Below are 19142 nucleotides of genomic sequence, written 5' to 3' on the forward strand. Positions count from 1 at the left end.
AAAAATGTCACCTCCACCCCCATCCTCTGACCTGAGGTAGTGTGGGAGGGACAGAGGCTAATTCTGGAAGTGTCTGTCTGTCCTTGAGGCTGGGGGAGGGCAGAGCCCGGCACCTCCCTCTGCCTGTCTCCCCTCCTCTCCACTCCTATCTGTGCATCATGGGGGAGGCAGGGGTTCTGATGAGAGGGGGAAGGACTTCCTAATGTCTGGGCTTGAAGGCAGTTGGTGACAGCCTGAGATGAAATTAAAAATAATAACCGTGGCTGCCAAGGCAGGGCTTTCAGCGTGCCAGGCTCAGGGCTGGTGCCAGTTTCCACGAGGTAGGCAGGATGGTTCTCGTTTGGAGGCGAAGTTCAGGAAATGCCTCAGGTCTCACTGTGGATCAGGTTTGCTGACCCCAGGAAATGACACCCCCCCACCTCCAGTGGGGAAACTGAGGCTAGAGAGCCAGCACAGTCCACACCATGGGCTCCTACTGCCTTCTGTCTGGAATCTCCTGGGGCTCTCTCTGTCCCTGTCCCTGAGTTTTTGGGGTGATTGCTGGCTGGAACTCAGGAAGGTACAGGGAGAATTTAGGACCCTGAGATCCAAGGGCTCAAAAGTGGAGACTCGGGGGGCAAAATTGAGGGCTTTTATAATCTCAGAAAGAGTTGGAAGGGCTTTATGGAGGGAAAATTACTTTGCGTCTTAAGTGCCCTCTCAGTGTGAACCCCTGTGTTATCTTAACGAGCAGCCAAGGAAGATGGGCAATTAACCATCCTGTATATGTGAGCCTTATTTTATGTTGTGCACTGCTCAAAACATTCTACTAAATTATGTCACCCCAGCCTCGCAACCCTGGGGGAAGGTATTAATTCCTTAGTTATACACATGAGGAAACTGAGGCACGGAAATGCTAAATAACTAGCCCCGAGTAGAGGTTTGGAGAGGGGAAGGCCCTTGCCAGGTTCACAGACATCCACAGGTGAGAAACCAAGTCCCAGAGAGGGTGGGGCCTCTCCCAGGGTGTTTCTGCTGCCATGGGGCTGTGGGATGCCAACCGGGTGTTCCCAGCCCAGCCTGATACTCGACCTGCTTTTTTGCTGAGGATGACTCCTCCAGGAAGGCCCCAGGATCCTTAACCCTAAAGAACCCGGCTGAGGTGTAGGGGAGGAGGCTGGAGAAGGCGGGCAAGGGATAGAGGAGAGGGGGTGAGCAGGAGCCGGTGTTGGAGGGGACCCCCGGGGAGAGAACCTGGGAGGGGAGGACTGGGGCCTGAGAGCAGAGGCCCGCGTCGCCCCCGCGGCCCTCCCTCGCGCCCCGCCCGGCTCCCTCCCCCGCCGCGAGAGGTGGCGCACCTGCCTGGGCCGGCCAAGCATTCCCGGGGCCTGAGCTCAGGCGCCCCGCGGTCTGCCCGGCGCGGGGTCCGGCCGTGACTCTAGGGCGTCCCTGGCGGCCTCGACAGCCAGCCCCCTTCCTGCGCCAGTTCCCGGAACCGCGGTGCGCCCAGGGTGGGCAATTCCTTAGAGCCAGGGTGTGTAGGCATGGAATCTGAGATTCTTAGAAATTCGGGATCATGAAATCTCCAGAAGAACTGCCCAGGGGATCAGAATGCTGGCATTGGAGGTTGCATAAAATTGTTCGTTTTGATATTTTAACAGACACTTAGAATGCTTTCTGGGTATCTCTTTCTGCGGTTCTAAAAGTCTTGAGTTTTGATGCCAGTTAAGTCGCTGCTTTCTGAGACCTCATTTCTCAGAACCCTGAATTCTTTCTGGCCAGATGAACCCTCAAGAAGCTCCTGAGGTGGATTGTTATTTGTCCCCATTTTACAGATCAGGAAACCAAAGTGCAAAAGGCAGTGGTGTGGCCAGATTTGGACCCTCTGAGTGTGGCTTCATGTCTTGGATTCTTACCCACCCCACTGTACCACTCAACCACCTAGACTGTTAGGACAGTGGAATCCTAGAATTGAACGTGGCTCAGGAAGACTTAGCAAGCAGGGATGGCCAAATCAGAGAATTCCAGAATGTTCCAAAGATAGACTCTTGGACTCAGAACTTTCAAACATGAGAATCTCAAAGCTGAGAGTTTTAGGCTAGGTAGAATTTTAATTAGTCTCATGGTTCTTACAATTCCAGAATCTAGATCTCTTTAGAGATTGAAGGGGCCTCTGAGAATCGCTGGCTTGCCTCCTCCTTTCGCTGTGGGGGAAACTGAGGCCTGAGGAGGGGGGGTGACTCTTCGCCCAAGGTCACACGCTCCCAACACACCCAGATGAGCCGCCGGCCCCAACAGGCCTATTCCTGCGGCTTCCCAGAGACGGGTGTCAGCAAGCCCTGGCCCGCCCTGCTGCCTACGCCTGCACCGCCAAAGCTAAGTGGTCGGTCGGTGCAGAAGAGGGGGGCAGAGCTGGCAGGCGTGGCAGCTGCCATAGGGATGGTGCTGGCCTGACCGGTTCCAGGTGGCCTTGGCTCCCTCCTACTGGACTGGTGACCACAGCCACCCATCCACCCCTAGCCAACCTCTGTTTCTTCTAACACTGCGTCATTGTGAGCCAGGGCTCCCCTGGGTGGGGACTCGGGGGAGGGGAAGCTGAGCAGTCTCTGTCCTTTGGGAACCCCCATCCCCCAGTCTGGTCGAGTTGACCTCGTATTACAAGTAAGATCTGGGTGTGAAACCCAGTATTGCCAGCTTCTTACTGGGTGACCTTAAAAAGCCTGGCCAAGCCTCACTTTCTTGCTTGCTAGGGTGGTTTTGACCTTGAATGATGTACTGGGCACCTCTCACAATTCCAGGAGGTTGTGGGTTTTCAATGAATGGTGGGCGTTTTTGTTATGTTAGAGCCTAAGCAACTGGTACAAGTCCTGGCATTCAGTAATTGATAGCGATTATTATCACATCCTACATACACCGCAAAGCCTGGAACATAGTAGGGGACCAACTGATAACTGGTGAAGGAACCATTCAAGTCTTATCAGGTCTGCGGTAGAGAGATGGACAAGGAGCTCAGTCAAGAGAGAAAAGTCCAGAGCCTTCTAGTGTGGACTTCTAGGTGGTGTAGGGACTGGGTTTTGAAGGAGTTGGCATTTCCCAGCCGGCGATGTGGAGGGGCATGGTGCTTCCAGTGGAAGGAACTAGAAGCCTAAAGGCGCTGGCCTCTCCATCAGATAAGTCCTACTCTTCACTGTCCCAGATTCTCTGCGGGCGGCGTCTGAAAGGCTCCTCCTCCCGCAGGCGTCCCGCTCAGGCCGGCACCATGGACAGCGAGGCATTCCAGAGAGCGCGGGACCTTCTGGACCTGAATTTCCAGTGTGAGCGGGGGAGGGGGCGGGGGCCTTCCGGGGCGGGGCCCGCGTGGGGCAGGGGCGGGGCTCTTCCAGAAGGCCCCGCCCCTACCGCCACTCCCTCCGGCTCAGCTCTGGCCATGAAGCACATGGACCTGAAGCAGATGGAGCTGGACACGGCGGCGGCCAAGGTGGATGAACTGACCAAGCAGCTGGAGTCGCTGTGGTCGGACTCGCCGGCACCTCCTGGCCCGCAGGCCGGAGCGCCCTCTAGGGTGAGCCTGCTCGCCCTGGTCCCCACCCTGCCCCCGAAGGCAGCTGCTTGCCACACCTCAGGCCACACCTGAGTTTCAGACAAGACTGCCCCAAACGGTTGTGCAAGTTGTGGGCTATTCGAGGGCACTTGAAAGAGGGGGACAGTGGATTCCCAGAAGGAAAGGAGCCTTTTTCTAAGTGGCGCAACGGCATCGTAAGGGCTAGCCTCAGACCTGATTTCAGGGCCCTCTCCCTAAGGATGGCCTCTTTTGACCCTCTACCGGCCTGTGTCACTTTTTACCCCTCAATGGTCCTGCCTCCCCACAGCTGCCCCGATACAGCTCCAGCCCAGTCCCTGAGTCCTTGGGCAGTCGTGGGTCCCCACGGAAGACGGCCACCGACAGCGCAGACACCGCGTTCGGACGCTCCGAGAGCGCCCCGGCCCTGTTCCCCTACAGCCCGCTGTCCCCCAAGGGTCGGCCGTCCTCGCCGCGCACACCGCTCTACCTGCAGCCAGATGCCTACGGCAGCCTGGACCGCGCACCCTCGCCCCGGTCCCGCGCCTTCGATGGCGCGGGCAGCCCCCTGGGCCGTGCCCCCTCCCCGCGGCCGGGATCGGGCCCGCTCCGCCAACAGGGTCCCCCCACGCCCTTCGATTTCCTGGGTCGCGCCGGCTCCCCACGTGGCAGCCCGCTGGCCGAGGGGCCCCAGGCCTTCTTCCCGGAGCGCGGACCCTCGCCGCGCCCCTCGGCTGCTGCCTACGATGCACCAGCTGCCTTTGGGGGCCCCCTAATGGGCGCCGGCGGCAGCGCCTTCGCGCCGCCTCTGCGAGCACAAGGTGAGTGCGCTGGTCCGGCCCGGGGTGGGAGCGGGGCCTCCCCAGCCTACCCCGCCCCCCACCTCCTCACTGGGAACCTCGCTCCCAGACGACTTGACGTTACGCCGGCGGCCCCCCAAAGCCTGGAACGAGTCTGACCTGGACGTGGCCTACGAGAAGAAGTCTTCGCAGACAGCGAGCTATGAACGTGAGCTATGGGAGGCCCGCGGCGGCGGGAGATGGGGCGAGGAAGCCCGAGCAGAGGTGTCCCCCAAACCCTAACGATCCCGCCTCGCAGGCCTGGACGTCTTCGCGCGGCCTGTCTCGCCGGGCCTGCAGCTGTTGCCCTGGAGAGAGAGCAGCCTGGATGGGCTGGGAGCCACCGGCAAGGTGAGGGGCCTGAGAAGCTGGGCGTTGGGAGGCTGGCAGAGGTGGGGGGTGGGGAGGGCGAGGAGGGGGGCATCACGGCCAGTCTTCTGCTGCCCCACACTCTTCCTTGGTCCTGGATTTCCATACGCTCCCCGATCCTCTTTTCTGGCCCTCACTCTCTCTGGTTTCCCTCAAGTCATCTCCCTTCTTACCATTTGCCCTTACCTCCCTCCTCCTTCCCTTATTCCCACGTTCCTCCCACCTGAGCCCTTTCTCCCTTCTCCCCTCCCTCCTTCTCTCCCTCAGGACAATCTCACCAGCGCCACCCTGCCCCGCAACTACAAGGTCTCCCCTCTGGCCAACGACAGGCGTTCAGATGTGGGCAGCTACCGCCGCTCACAGGGCTCCGCGGGGCCGGCGGGCACTTTGCCCCGCAACTGGCAGCCTATCAGCCGCATCCCAATGCCCCCTGCCAGCCCCCAGCCCCGCAGTGCCCCCCGCCAGCGCCCCATCCCCCTCAGCATGATATTCAAGCTCCAGAATGCCTTCTGGGAGCATGGGGCCAGCAGGGCTATGCTCCCTGGCTCCCCCATCTTCACCCGCATGCCCCCTCCTAAGCTGCCCCCCCAGCCTCAGCCAGCCCCCCAACCCCAGCTACCCCCTCAGCCCCAGCCCCAACCCCAGCCCCAGGCACAACCACAGTTCCAGCCTCTGTCCCAGCCTCAACCCCCAGCCCCTGCCCCTGCTCCCCAAACCCCCCAACAGACCTGGCCGCCTATGAATGAAGGTAAGTCAGCAGTGGGGGCCCCAGAGGATGGGGTGATGGGAGGACAAATGGCCAGGGACCAGTCCAGAGGGCAAGCCATCAAGGTCAAACTGTTTCCAGGTACCATCCCTGCAGAGAGAGCTAGGTCAGATGCGTTTGACAACTTGCTCAGGAGCTGGAAATAGCACGGTGATTAAATGTAGTCCCTGGAGCCAGACTGCCTGATTCCATGCTGTGTGACCTTGGGCATGTCACTTAACCTCTCTGGGGCTGTTTCCTTGAGCATAGAAGGGGGAATAATGATAGAACCTACCTTATTGGAATATCAAATTAGATGACTTAATCCATGCAAAGGCCTTCAAACAGGGCCTGACACATATATAAGCCCTCCATAGCTGTCATAATAGTTATAATAATATTACTATTTTTTGTGCAAGATCAATGGGGTTTACAAGTACAGGGCCTGGAGTTAAGCAGAGTGGATTTGAGCCCCTCTCCACTACTGACTTGCTGTGTGACTCAGGATAAATTACTTAAATCTCTGAGCCTCAGTTTTCTCAGCTGTGAAAAGGGATTAATAATATCTATCTTATAGGATTGTGATGGGGATTCAACGACAGAGTGATTGTTATTATTTCCACCTGCTTTCAAAACACTACTAGGAGGGAATGAGACAGAGAGGAGTGACCATCAAGGGCCAGAATTCCAGCCCCAGCAGGAGGTTTCTCTGGGAGATAGAGATGCTAGGAGAGGAAATTCTAGAAAGTAAGACCATCATGGCTGGCAGAAACATAGATTCTGATTCTGGAGACAGATGGGCTTGAGCTCAAATCCCAACTTTGGGCCAATGACTTGCCCTCTCTGAGCCTCAGTTTCCCTTTCCATAATGTGGATATGATGGCAGTATCTGCCTCACGAGATTCAGTAGGACAGGCTTGTAAAGCACCAGGCATGTGCTAAGTACTCAATAAATAGCAAGTGTTGTCATTTTATATTATTCACAGTCCAGGAAAAGCATAGCTCAGAGACGGCAAGAAACTGCTATGAGGTCACACAGCAAGTCAGGTGTGGGGTACAGGTCCTGGAAGTAGTGAGGAAGGAGTCTTGGGGTCCCCTGGGGTCCCCTCCTCTTATGGGCCTTTTGTTCCTGCTAGGTGCCCCCAAACCCCCTGCCGAGCTGGAGCAAGAGCCAGAGCTGGAGGGGCTGCTGACACCAGGGCTGGAGGGTGGAGATGCAGATGAAGGTGCCGTAACCCGGCCCCTCAGCCCCACGCGGCTGCAGCCAGCGCTGCCACCTGAGGCACAGTCAGTGCCCGAGCTGGAGGAGGTGGCCCGGGTGCTGGCGGAGATTCCACGGCCCCTCAAACGCAGGGGCTCCATGGAGCAGAGCCCAGCTGTGGCCCTGCCCCCCACCCACAAGAAGCAGTATCAGCAGATCATCAGCCGCCTCTTCCATCGCCATGGTGGGCCAGGGCCCGGGACTTCTGAGCCTGAGCTGTCCTCTATCACCGAGGGGTCTGAGGCCAGGGCAGGGCCCCCTGCCCCAGCCCCACCAGCTCCCGTACCACCCCCAGCCCCACCACAGAGCAGCCCGCCAGAGCAGCCACAGAACATGGTGAGTACTGCAGGAGGAAACTGGGGTATATTAGTTAATATATGGATTCAGCAGCTGCTGTAACAAAGAGCCCCCAAAATACAGTGGCTTAGATGAGATCAGAGGTTATTTCTATTTTAACAGTTCAGATGTTAGCAGACCAGGGCTGGTAGTTGGTTCTTTGGAATTTGGTCCCAAGCTTCATCTACTGGGATGGTAGCCACCAAGTCTGCCTTCCAACCAGGAAGGGGGAAGAGGGGAAAGGTAGCCCTTCCCTTTTAGGGTGGAACCTAGAAATCGCACACATCACTTCTGCCCCATCCCTCTAGCCAGGAACTTACCTGCAAGGATGCTGGAAATAGTCTTTAATCTAGGTGTGCCTGTGTTCAGGAGAAGTTTCTGGAGGGACATCAAGGAGTTATGGCTACAAGGAGACCGTGCTCCTTCTCTCTAATAACCCTCTCCCCCAACCCCTTAACCCCTGGGGTTGGGGTGGGGAGCAACCCTTCAGGAATCTCAGAGTCTCCCAACCTGGAAATGACCGAATCTTGGCATGATGGTGGGTTTGTTTGGGACCTGGAGAAGCTGTCTGAACCGAGGCAATCGCCATTTCTCTCTCTCTGGAAACCAGACCTCTTGCGTCTGCCTCTGCTGTGAATCCGCTCTCTTCCGTTGCACCTCAGCTAACCCGTGGCTGAAAACAGCCCACCCAGCCCTGACTCAACACAGCTTCTGAGTTCAAGCCTGAGCTGTCCTCTGACTCCACGCTGGGCCTCTTGCATGCACATTTTCAAGAGCGAGTCTTTGGCCTCTGAGGCTGTGGGTGTCGTGGGTAAATGCCCCAGCTGCAGAGCTGGGCTGCCTGGGTTTGAATCCCAGCTCCATACCACTTAGCTGTGCAACCTGGGACAAGACACTTAGCCCCTCTGGGCCTCAGTTTCCTCATCTGTAAAATGGGGATGATGACACCAATAATTGTGAGGATTAAATATATTAATTAATTAAATATTAATTGATGTAACATATAATATTAATATATTATATCAATAGTATATATTATATTAATTGATATAATTGATAATTGATACATTATATATATATTATATTACCACATTATATTACAATTTTATCTTATTATAATATAAAGTTAATAATATTATTAATAATTATATTGTTATAATGTAATATATTTTATATAATTATATTATATATGTGATATATAATATATATGATTTATTATATCAATAATACATATTATATTAATTGATTAAATATATTAGATACATTAATATTAATACATTAATATAACTAATATATTAATTTAGTGCTGAGAATAGTGCATAAAATGACTGTTTACTATTATTGTTGTTATCATTTGATTTACAGCTGGTGGATGGTCTCCTGCCGACTTGGTTTAGTCCCTGCATCTTGGCTAGAGGGGTTGGGGGGTCTAGTCACGAAAAACAATCCAATCCTGAATACCTGATCCAAGTGTGGGTGGGCAGAGGGACGGGAACAAATCCCAGAGAAGAAGTGGGGGCCATGTGGACACCCCAAAATGTCTGTTCCCTCTTGGGCCTTGCTAAGGGTGGAGCCAACTCATGTTGAGAGTCAGGATCTTGAAATCAAGAATGGACGAATGGCGACATTTGAAATGGTAGCGTTGTTCCACTGCGGAATCGCAAAGTCCTGACCACAGAGAAAGTTGGAAAATCACAGAATTCAAGAATTAAATCCTGGCATCTCAATCTCAGAACAGTGAAATTTCAGAATCCTAGAGCACCAAAAGCTTGAATAACAGAATCTCAGAATTATAAAGTTAGTATCACACACTGTAGTTACTACTGACTCTCTGAAGTCATCAAACCTGGAAATTACAGAATCTTATCATTTGAGTAATAAATCATAGATTAGTGCACTAATGTGGTATAATACAGAATTACTTTTTTAATTTTTCACTATAAAGGAATACAGACATCATAGAAAACTGCAGGGAAATAGATAAAAGTAGCATGAAGAGGACAAAATCACAGTGCTCAGAGAAAACCATGGTTAATATTTAGGATATTTCCTGCCAATCTTTTGGAATGAAACTCTTGCTGTAAATATTAAAGTTCTCAGTCAGTCTCAAGATGTTAGCTCTGGCACAACTTGGAATTTTCTAGAATCATAACCTATTAGAAACTTGAAATAACTGAGCATGAAAGAGAATCTTGGAATCAATGGCTGTTGGAATCTCTGAATTTCAGTCTTGAAATCATTGAAATTCTGGAGACAGTGAAGATCAGAGAACCGAAAACTCTACATTCTCAGAATAAATCAATCTTGTAAGAGGACATTTGAAATTAAAAATAAGAAAACACAAGAATAATATGATAAATACCCTTCCTCCAGATATCTGGAATTAACACTTGTAACTTTTTGTCACATGGGTTTTATATAATTTATTATTTATAAAAGAAATGAGACCGTGTGTGAACAGAATAACTGGCTTCCACAATCTTAGCTTTGCCATCAAGTTAATGGCCTCCAGCTTCCTCTCAGGTCTCAGAGCCCAAGATTCCAAAATCCACGGATTTCCCGATTGTTGTAGGAAACCCGAGGGGATGTAAGAGAATTTGGGGCTCAGCCTCTGGACCTCTCCGGGCCCTGCCTCTGCCTAGCTGGGTGATCTGGGGAGCTTGCCTCCCAGTCCCTGGGTCTCTGTTTTTCCCCTCTGGGGAATGGGTTTACCAACAACTCCCCTTAAGCCGCCGGCCACGCCCCGCCCTGTCCCCCAGGAGATGCGCTCGGTGCTGCGGAAGCTGGGCTCCCCGCGCAAGGCCCGCCGTGCGCGCCTCAACCCGCTGGTGCTGCTGCTGGACGCCGCGCTCACCGGGGAGCTGGACGTGGTGCAGCAGGCGGTGAAGGAGGTGAGTGCTCCGGGGGGCCGGCCTGGGATGGTTGGGGGGTGGGGGACGAGGGCGGGATGGCAGCCGCAGGACTGAGCCATATCCGCACTTCCCACCCCCAACACACACGCATCGGGTCTCACACTTGCCGTCCAGATGAACGACCCGAGCCAGCCTAACGAGGAGGGCATCACGGCGCTGCACAACGCCATCTGCGGCGCCAACTACCCCATCGTGGACTTCCTCATCGCCGCGGGCGCCAACGTCAACTCCCCCGACAGCCACGGCTGGTGAGCCCTGCCTGCCTGCGCTGCGCGGGTGGCCCCGGGGCCGGGAGGGCGCGGCGGGCGGGGCCTCTCACTGCTGCCTCCCGCGTCCAGGACCCCGTTGCACTGCGCGGCGTCGTGCAACGATACGGCCATCTGCACCGCGCTGGTGCAGCACGGGCGCTGCAATCTTCGCCACCACGCTCAGGTGACGGCGGCCACCGCCATCGAGAAGTGCGACCCCTACCGCGAGGGCTACACCGACTGCGCCACCTACCTGGCAGGTGCGAGGCTGGGCCACGCCTGGGGGAAGGGAGCGTGGAAACTGGGTGGCCCACCTCGCAGGTGGGGAGGAGCGGATCGGGGCGGCAGATTGCCACCTGAGAAGGATTGGAGAGGGGGACTTGAGGGCGGGACCAACTACGTGGAAGGTGTGGGCGGGGGAGGGAAACCCGTATTGTCCCACCTGCCGGAAGGAGAGGGAGGAGAGTGGTCGTGGAAATAGTACCGCTCACGTGTTTTGTCGCCTGCACGGGTGGGGCGTTGGACGTACCAACTAGAGCTGGCAGGTGGGTTCCGCCACCCGTGGGAGAGACAGTCCCACACACCTGGCAGGTGAGCAGACCATGGCTACCGGGGAAGAGATTGTGTCACTTGTCGGGAGGTGGGGGACCTTGCCACTTGTAGGGAGAACGGGAGGCTGTACGATTTATCTCCAGGGTGCAGGCTACATCAACTGGTCCCCTGATGGCAGGGGCTTTAATGGGGTGGTGATGCATAAGAAGGGCAAGTTTACCATAGGGAGGGTGGTGATATAGGGACTTCATGGAAAGTTGGAGTGAGGCAGGCTGTAGGATCTGGGAGCAGGACACGTGGCATTGTTTGTGAGATGAGCCTAGAGGGGCTGCACGCAGACATTGCCACCTGTGGCAGAAAGTGGGCGGGAGGCCTGGGGCTCTAACGCTGCCTTGTAGGTGAGCAGGGGCAGACAGGGCTGTACCAGCCAGGTGGAAGGTAGACCATCCTGAAGGGGGTGAGGGCTGTAACCTCTGGACTGGGAGACTGGGCCATTTTACCTTTGTCCCAGGTGGGCTGAGCCTGTGAGGTGTGGAAATTGGGCTGTTCCACCTGCCTGGGACATGGGGAGTTTTGTGAGAATGAAGTAGAGATTGGATGACACGGGGGGCAGGGTTGAAATTAGAAACGGTGGACAGAACCACTTAACGGGGGTGTAGTAGTGGGGACTAAATCCTAAATGGAGGCTGCACCACTTGTGTGGTTGGGCTGTCCCACTTGGAGAAGAAACTACAGCTTCTTTAGAGACTTCGGCTGCACCATCTGGAAAGGGGGCCCCAGGGGACCACCTAAGGTGGGAAGTTTTAGGGTGGGCTGTACCACCTGAAGAAGGGGTTGAATCCTCTAATGCGGACTGTACCGCTTCAGCCGGGGAGGCGGAGGGGAATGGAGGCCACTGATCCTGCCTGGGGGGGTGGGGGTGCCTTAGCTTGATGCACCCCAATGTTCTCGCCTGCTAGAGACTTCCTGACCCAGAGTTTGACGCCCGCTCTGGCTCCCTGGCCAGGGGCACACGCAACTTTGTAGGTGGCTCATCCCCCAGACGGGGCGGACGCAGCGTCGCCGGGCGCTCGCCGGGTGTCCGTGGCCCCTGGGCCGGGCTCTCACGGCCGGTGCCGGGCCTGTTTTCAGACGTGGAGCAGAGCATGGGGCTGATGCACAGCGGGACAGTGTACGCCCTCTGGGACTACAGCGCCGAGTTCGGAGACGAGCTGTCCTTCCGCGAGGGCGAGTCGGTCACCGTGCTGCGGAGGGACGGCCCGGAGGAGACCGACTGGTGGTGGGCGGCGCTGCACGGCCAGGAGGGCTACGTGCCTCGGAACTACTTCGGGGTGAGCCCGGAGGCGGGAGGGCGGGGACCAGACCCGGGGTGGGGGGCTCCGGAAGGCCGTTTGGGGCAGGGAATGGTCCCAGAGGGAAAAAAGGAGCTAGAGGTTAACAGTCCTTGATAGGGACGGGGAGATTCAGGAGAGCCGGTGATTGCTGGTGGGGAGGGGAGGAAAGACCCAGGAGTGGGCAGGTGAGGGAGAGTCGCGTGCGGTTCGCGGAGGAGGCGGGGAAGAGCCCATTAGCATCCCTGATCGTGGCGAAAGATCTGTTTTAGCCACGGAAAAGTTAAAGAGTTGATTATTACAGACGCAGTCGTGAAGAAGCTTTCCTCATACTGCATTGGGCAGGGGCGAGGAAGAATCTGCTGTTAAAACCGTGGTAGAATTGAGGAAGATTCTACTAGGATTGGGGAGAGGGAGAGTGGGAAGATTCCAGTATATTCCTGGGAGAGAAGATTCTTTTAATTTGGGGGTGGGTGGAGATGGAGCCCAAATAGCCCTGCGTTCAGGAGACGGTGACTTAGAATATTCCATGGCTTCATCTGGGCTGCTGATGGGAAGGCTGGCAGGGCTTGGGGGTTCCGCTGTGTTTGGGAGAGGCTGAGCAGACATCAGGAAGAGGTGGGGAGATGAAGTCCATGCATGCATTTGGGGTCTGGCATTGGGAGTGGAATTAGGCAATTCCATTAAAGTTGGAGCCAGTTGAGGCAGGGGAACTCCCGGTGTCCTTGTGTCTGTCTCAAGATCCTGTCTTCCCAGCTCTTCCCCAGGGTGAAGCCTCAGAGGAATAAGGTGTAGCAGGAGGGAAGGACCTTTCCAAGGGAGACAGGAGGAAGCGGCTCTGTCTTCTCTCTGGCCTACTGGTGTCTGCTGCATCTCCCTGCACCCGCAGCCCAGCAGAAGCGGGGTCCTGGCTATCAGTTCTCTGAGAGAGAACCCCAGCCTTAAGTTTTAGGAAAGCTGCCTTAGCTGCCGGAGGTCAGGGGTGGAGCTGGAGGTCATTCTGGGGCAGGAGACCCCTGTTTGCCAAATCAGGCCCCGTCTAAAATGCCTCCCACCCTTCCTGCCATCCCCTTCCCCAAAGCAAGCCAACCCGCGATTCCAGCTGAGCCTGGGATGTGTCACCTCCACTCTATTTCCCTGAAAGTCGCCTCAGACCCCATCTCTCCTAGCAGCCTTGGGGACCAGGTGAGGGTGCATGGATCTCCCCTAGGGTGACTGCCCCACTCTCCCCACCTAAGTGCCTTCACACCACACTGGTTTTATGTTTCTATCAAAATGGCGACATTTTTCTTTATAAATAAAGGTAGCTTGCACAGATATTGGCTCCCTTCTCTCTTTTTTTTCCCCCATTTTAAAACATATTTATTTTTAATTGTGATAAAGTACACACAACATAAAAATCATTTCAATCTTTGACAGTAACAACACTGACAATACTGTGTAACTTTCACCAATATCCATCTCCAACTGGTCTCATCATCCCGAACCAAAACTCTTACTCATTTAGCAATAACTCCCCATTTTCCCCTCCCAACCACCATTCTGCTTTTGGTCTCCGTGAATCTGCTTCTTCCAAGTATTTCACATAAGAGAAATCATACTTGGCCCTTGTGTCCAGCCTACATCTCTCAACATGATGTCTTCACAGTTCATCCATGTTGTAGCATGTGCCAGTGCTTTGCTTTTTTTCAGCTGAATAACATTGCATTGTATGGATACACCACATATTATTTATCCGTTCATCCATTGATGGACATTCGTGTTCAACTATCTCTCTGAGTCCCTGCTTTCAGTTCTCTTGGGTATAAACCTAGGAATAGAATTGCTGGGTCATATGGCAACTCTATGTTTAACTTTATGAGGAACCACCAAACCATTTTCCTTAGTGGCTGCACCATTTCACATTCCCACCAACAGTGTACAAGGGTTCCTATATCTCTGCATCCACACCAACACTTATTTTCAGTCTGTTTAGTAATAGCCATCTTGGTATGAAGTGGCATCTCATTGTAGTTCTAATTTGTGTTTTTTTAATGGCTAATGATGTTGAGCATCTTTTCAAATCCACATCTTTTCAAATCTTCTTTGGAGAAGGGTCTATTCAATTCCTTGGCCCATTTTTAAATTGGGTTGTTTGTCTTTTTGTTGTTGAGTTGGTAGGAGTTCTTTATAAATTCTGAATATTAAATGCTTATCAGATATATGGTTCACAAATATTTTCTCCCATCTGTAGGTGGTCTTGACACTTTCTTGATAATATACTTTGCTGCACAAATGGTTTGAACTTCAATGAAGTCCAATTTATATATATATTTTTTTTTGGTTGCTTTTGCTTTTGTTGTAAAATAAAAAAAATACATTGCTTACTACAAGGTCCTGAAGATATTTCCACATGTTTTCTTGTAAGAGTTTTATAAAATCAGTTCCAGTATTTAGGATATTAATCCAATTTGAGTTAATTTTTATATATGGTGAGAGATAGGGATCCAAATTCATTCTTTCACATGTGGTTTTCCAGTTGTCCCAGCACTATTTGTTGAAGAGACAATTCTTTCCCCATTTAATGGACTTGGATCCCTTGTGAAAAATCAATGGGCCACTCTCTCTAGCTAAGCCCACTGGGCAGGTGAACTCACTGTCCTCTCCGTTATCTGTGACGTGACTCCCAGGGGTGTGAATCTCCCTGGCAATGCAGGAAATGACTCCTGGAGATGAGCCTGGACTCAGCGCTGTGGGATTAAGAGGATCTTCTTGACCAAAAGGGGGAAGAGAGATGAAACAAAATAAGGTTCCAGTGGCTGAGAGATTTCAAATAGAGTCGAGAGGTCACTCTGAAGGGTAGTCTTATGCGCTATATAGATATCACCTTTTAGTCTTTAGTGTGTTGGAATGGCCAGAAGGAAATCCCTGAAACTGTCAAACTGCAACCTAGTGACCTTGATTCCTGAAGACAATTATATAACTATGCAGCTTGCACAGTGTGACTGTGAAAATCTTGTGGCTTGCACTCCCCTTATCCAGTGTTTGGATAGATGAGTGGAAAAATGGAGACAAAAATTAGATGAAGAATAGGGGGGATGGAGGGGATGGAATTAATTTTATACTTAGGATGGATGAAAATAGAACTTGGAAGACTGAAAGCAGGGACACGAGTAGACATTTGCACACCAGTGTTTATGCATTGGTGTTCTTTTTTGCTCTTATTTTTATTTTGGAGAAAGGAAAAAGTTCAAAAATTGATTCTGGTGATGAACACACACATGTATGATGATGCTGTGAATGATTGTGCACTGTGGATGACTGTAGCGTGTGTGACTATGTCTCAATGAAACTGTATTAAAAAACATAAATGAACAATGAGGGGAGGAGGAGAATGGGATGTTTTGGATGTTCTTTTTTATTTTAATTTTTGTTTTATTTTTTGGAGTAATGAAGATGTTCTAAGTTTGTGGTGATGAAGGCACAACTATATGGCGATACTGTGAACAACTGATTGTACACTGAATGATTGTATGTTATGTGATTATATCTCAATAAAATTGCATTTAAAAAATTTTAAAAAATTAAAAAAAATCAATGGACCACTCTCTCTCTAGCTAAGCCAACTCGGCAGGTGAACTCATTGTCCTCCTCTCTACATGGGACATGACCTACAGAAACAGTGAGATAATAAAAGCTGTTATTTTGGTTTTTTTTTTTAACAGTTTTATTTATACACCATACCATCTGTCCTAAGTATAAAATTAATGGCTCCTGATATAATCCCATATTTATGCATTCACCACCACAATCAAATGAGAACATTCCCATTTCTTCTGGAAACAAACAAACAAAAAAAAAGAATCCCATACCCCTCCCTTATATCCTCCTATTATTGATATTTAGTTTTGGTATATAGCCTTTGTTACAATTAATGGAAGAATTTCAATGTTACTGTTAACTATAGACCTTAGTTTGCATTATTTGTATTTTTTTCATATGCCACCCCATTATTAACACGTTGTAATAGTGACATACATTTATTCTAGTTCATGTAAAAACTTTCTTATATTGTACAATTAACCACCATCATCATCCACTCAAGGTTTTGCTAAGTTACAGAGTCCCAGTTTTTATTCTCTATCTTTCCTTCTGGTGACATACACTATCCTAATCTTCCTGTTTCAGCCACACTCACACTCAGTTTTGTTAACTGCACTTACAATATTGTGTTACCATCACACAGTGCTGTGCTACCCATTTCTGAACCTTTATAATCAACTTCATGAAACATTCTGGACTCCTTATCAAGAATTGCCCAATCTCTGCCCTTTTTCTATCTCCTGATAAACTATGCTCTTGAATTTAACCCTCAGAGTTTGCAAATTGTGGTTAGTTCGTATTAGTGAGACCATACAATATTTGTCCTTTTGTTTCTGGCTTATTTCACTCAATATAATATCCTCAAAGCTCATTCACATCGTTGCATGCATCTTGACTTCATTCCTTCCTGCAGCTGCACAATATTCCATATTATTTGTCCACCACAGTTCACTCTTCCACTCATCATTTGATGGACCCTTGGGCTGCCTCCCTCCGTCGGCCATCATGAACAATGCTGCATAAACATTGGTGTGCAAATGTCTACGTGTGTCCCTGCTTTCAGTCTTCCAAGTTCTAATAACTGGATTGCCAGGTCACATGGCAATTTTATACTCAGCTTCCTAAGGAACTGCCAGACTGCCCTCCAGAGCGGCTGCACAATTCTACATCCCCACGGTGAATAAGTGTGCCTCTTTCTCCACATCTTCTCCAGCACTTGTAGTTTTCTGTTTATTTTTTTTAACTTTTCTATTCATACAACATACAATCCATCCTAAGTGTACCATCAATGGCTCCTGGTATAATCACATAGTTAGGTATTCACCACCAAAACCTATATGAGAACATTCCCAAAAGCTGTTGCTTTAAACCATTAAGTTTTGGGGTAATTTTTTGCACAGAAGTAACTCCCGTGGAAGAGCCAGGAGGCCAGTGTGGCCAGGAGTGAGTTATGGGGAGAACAGTGGAAGATGATGTCAGGGAGGTGACAGGATGTTTAACACCTTACTTGGTACACATAAATACAGTCCTCAATAAAAGTTTGCTATTTTAGTATTTTCTTGATTCTAAGGTGTCCTCATCCCTTTACCCCCACTTTAACAAAGTAACCAGGGCTGGGGTGGGGAAACTCAAGAGAGTATCCGAGCCAACCCGAGGGAAGTCAGGAAGGGCTTCCTGGAGGAGAGGGCATCTTATTGAGACCTGAAGGAAGGAGTGAGGCAGGCGAAAGCTGGGGAGAGGATGCTGCAGATGAGTAGAAAGCAGAGGGATAGGTAACAAGATGGGGCTAGAACACAGCATAGGGAGCATGAACTCGCTGAAATGGAAGGCATCCGTTGCCACAAGGGCTCGTGCTTCCCCCTCTGTCCTCTTGATACATGATACCACGAGGGACAGCTCTGGGAGGTAGCTGTTCCCACACAATGTTCCCCTCGATTAAAGTCTTCAGTCCTCAGCTCGGGGTCATGTCCCTGACCTCATTAACTGGCTAAACCCACCTCCACCCCTCAACTACTATGATGAGTTCTACTGGCTCCCTGGAACCCACTTTGAGAAACTTTACCTTACTTTGGAAGAATATTCTCCTTCGTGTGGCTGTATGATTAATGTCATTTGTTAATGTGTCAGTATTCTTACTTTAGAAGTGAGGAAACCGAGTCTCAGAGAAGAATTTGCCCAGTTAGGTGAGGTGTCATCCCACCCCCCATCCCTTTGCCCTCTGGATTGTCACTGTCTGGGAATGAGTTGGTCTCCCTCACTGGACTGTGATCCTGGCATTGTCTCGGTCACTGCTATGTCCCCAGTACCCCCCAGCACAGGGTGGGTCAAAGAGTAGGGGCTCAGGGAGTATGTATTGGTTGAATGAATGAATGAATGAATAAAGTGAGGAAATTATAAAGGAAGCCACTTCTCCAGCCTCTTCCTCTCCTGCTGAGCCTTGTGGTCATGCCAATGAGACCCTGTCTCTAATCCTTGCTAAACAGGGAATTAGAGACCTACCCCCCCCCTTCTCTGTCTGAACCAGCTCCAGAAACTCTCACTTCTCCTGGTTTAAGCCCTTGCAGTTTCCTGAATTTTCTTTCATGCCTCTTGTCACACCTGTGATCATATATTTATTTGTACATTTAATATCCGTTCTTTGAGAGCAGGAACTGGGGCTTTTTTGGCCAGCTCTGTGTTCCCAGGGCCCAGCACAGGATCTCAGGCCCCAGGTCCGTTTGTTGAATGGACATATAAAAGCTAATATTTATTGAATGCTTAGTATGTGCGAAGCCCCATTTTAACAGTTTTATGTGGGTTAATTTAAGTGTCATCTACGTAGTTGATATTCTAATTGTTCCTACTTTGCAATGAGAAACATGAACCACAGAGAGGTTAAGTAATTTGACCAAGGTCACACAGCTACTAGACAGTGGAAGCAGGATTTGGACCCAGGAGCTCTGTCTCCAGAGTTCCACCTTAGCCACCGAGCTAGATTGACTGAATAAAAATGCCTAGCTCAGTATCTGGCAAACTCGAGGAGCTCAATAAATGGGACTAGGACACGGCAGGCACTTTATATATGATGTTTATTTGGTGCGGTGAAGCCATTGCGACCTCGCGGGCCCCGAAGGGATCTCCAATTTCCCTGTCATTCCCCTCCAGACTCTCTTCGCTGCTGTAAAAATCAGGGCCGAAGTGGGAAGAACGACTCCTAATGATGGGGTCGATTCTCTCGGCACTCCTCCTTCCGTGTTTTGTTCTTGATCCTCGGCGATCCTCAGCACGCTTCGGGAACCCCCTCCCGCCCCAGAGTCCGCCCCAGAGTCCGCCCCACCCCCATCACTGTGCGCAAGCGCAGTAGCCTGACCGCCTCCGCCCTGGCGGAGTGACGTTTGGGATCAGCCAATGCACTGTGAGGAAGGTGGAGCGAGCGCAGGAGGGCGCCCC

General features: G+C 51.3%; 1 protein-coding gene across 4 annotated transcripts in view; it reads left to right on the forward strand.

Annotated features, from left to right (window-relative positions):
- Positions 1-13448, forward strand: part of PPP1R13L (protein phosphatase 1 regulatory subunit 13 like) — a 15850-nt gene extending 2402 nt beyond the window's left edge. For 2 of the 4 annotated variants that reach the window (XM_037819747.1, XM_037819744.1), the window contains exons 2-13: positions 3217-3293; positions 3399-3541; positions 3849-4359; positions 4448-4546; positions 4637-4728; positions 5014-5494; positions 6628-7088; positions 9848-9979; positions 10115-10248; positions 10339-10508; positions 11932-12131; positions 12888-13448. In XM_037819747.1, the coding sequence (XP_037675675.1) occupies positions 3239-3293; positions 3399-3541; positions 3849-4359; positions 4448-4546; positions 4637-4728; positions 5014-5494; positions 6628-7088; positions 9848-9979; positions 10115-10248; positions 10339-10508; positions 11932-12131; positions 12888-12926 (2517 nt within the window). In that variant the 5' untranslated portion in view covers positions 3217-3238 and the 3' untranslated portion in view covers positions 12927-13448. Of the gene's footprint in view, positions 1-3175; positions 3294-3398; positions 3542-3848; positions 4360-4447; positions 4547-4636; positions 4729-5013; positions 5495-6627; positions 7089-9847; positions 9980-10114; positions 10249-10338; positions 10509-11931; positions 12132-12887 lie in introns of all 4 variants that reach the window. The other 2 variants (XM_037819748.1, XM_037819746.1) reach the window with 1 other exon arrangement.
- The last annotated feature ends 5694 nt before the right edge of the window (positions 13449-19142 follow it).

Source organism: Choloepus didactylus, chromosome 27 (assembly GCF_015220235.1).
Source record: "Choloepus didactylus isolate mChoDid1 chromosome 27, mChoDid1.pri, whole genome shotgun sequence".
Lineage (NCBI taxonomy): Eukaryota > Metazoa > Chordata > Mammalia > Pilosa > Megalonychidae > Choloepus > Choloepus didactylus.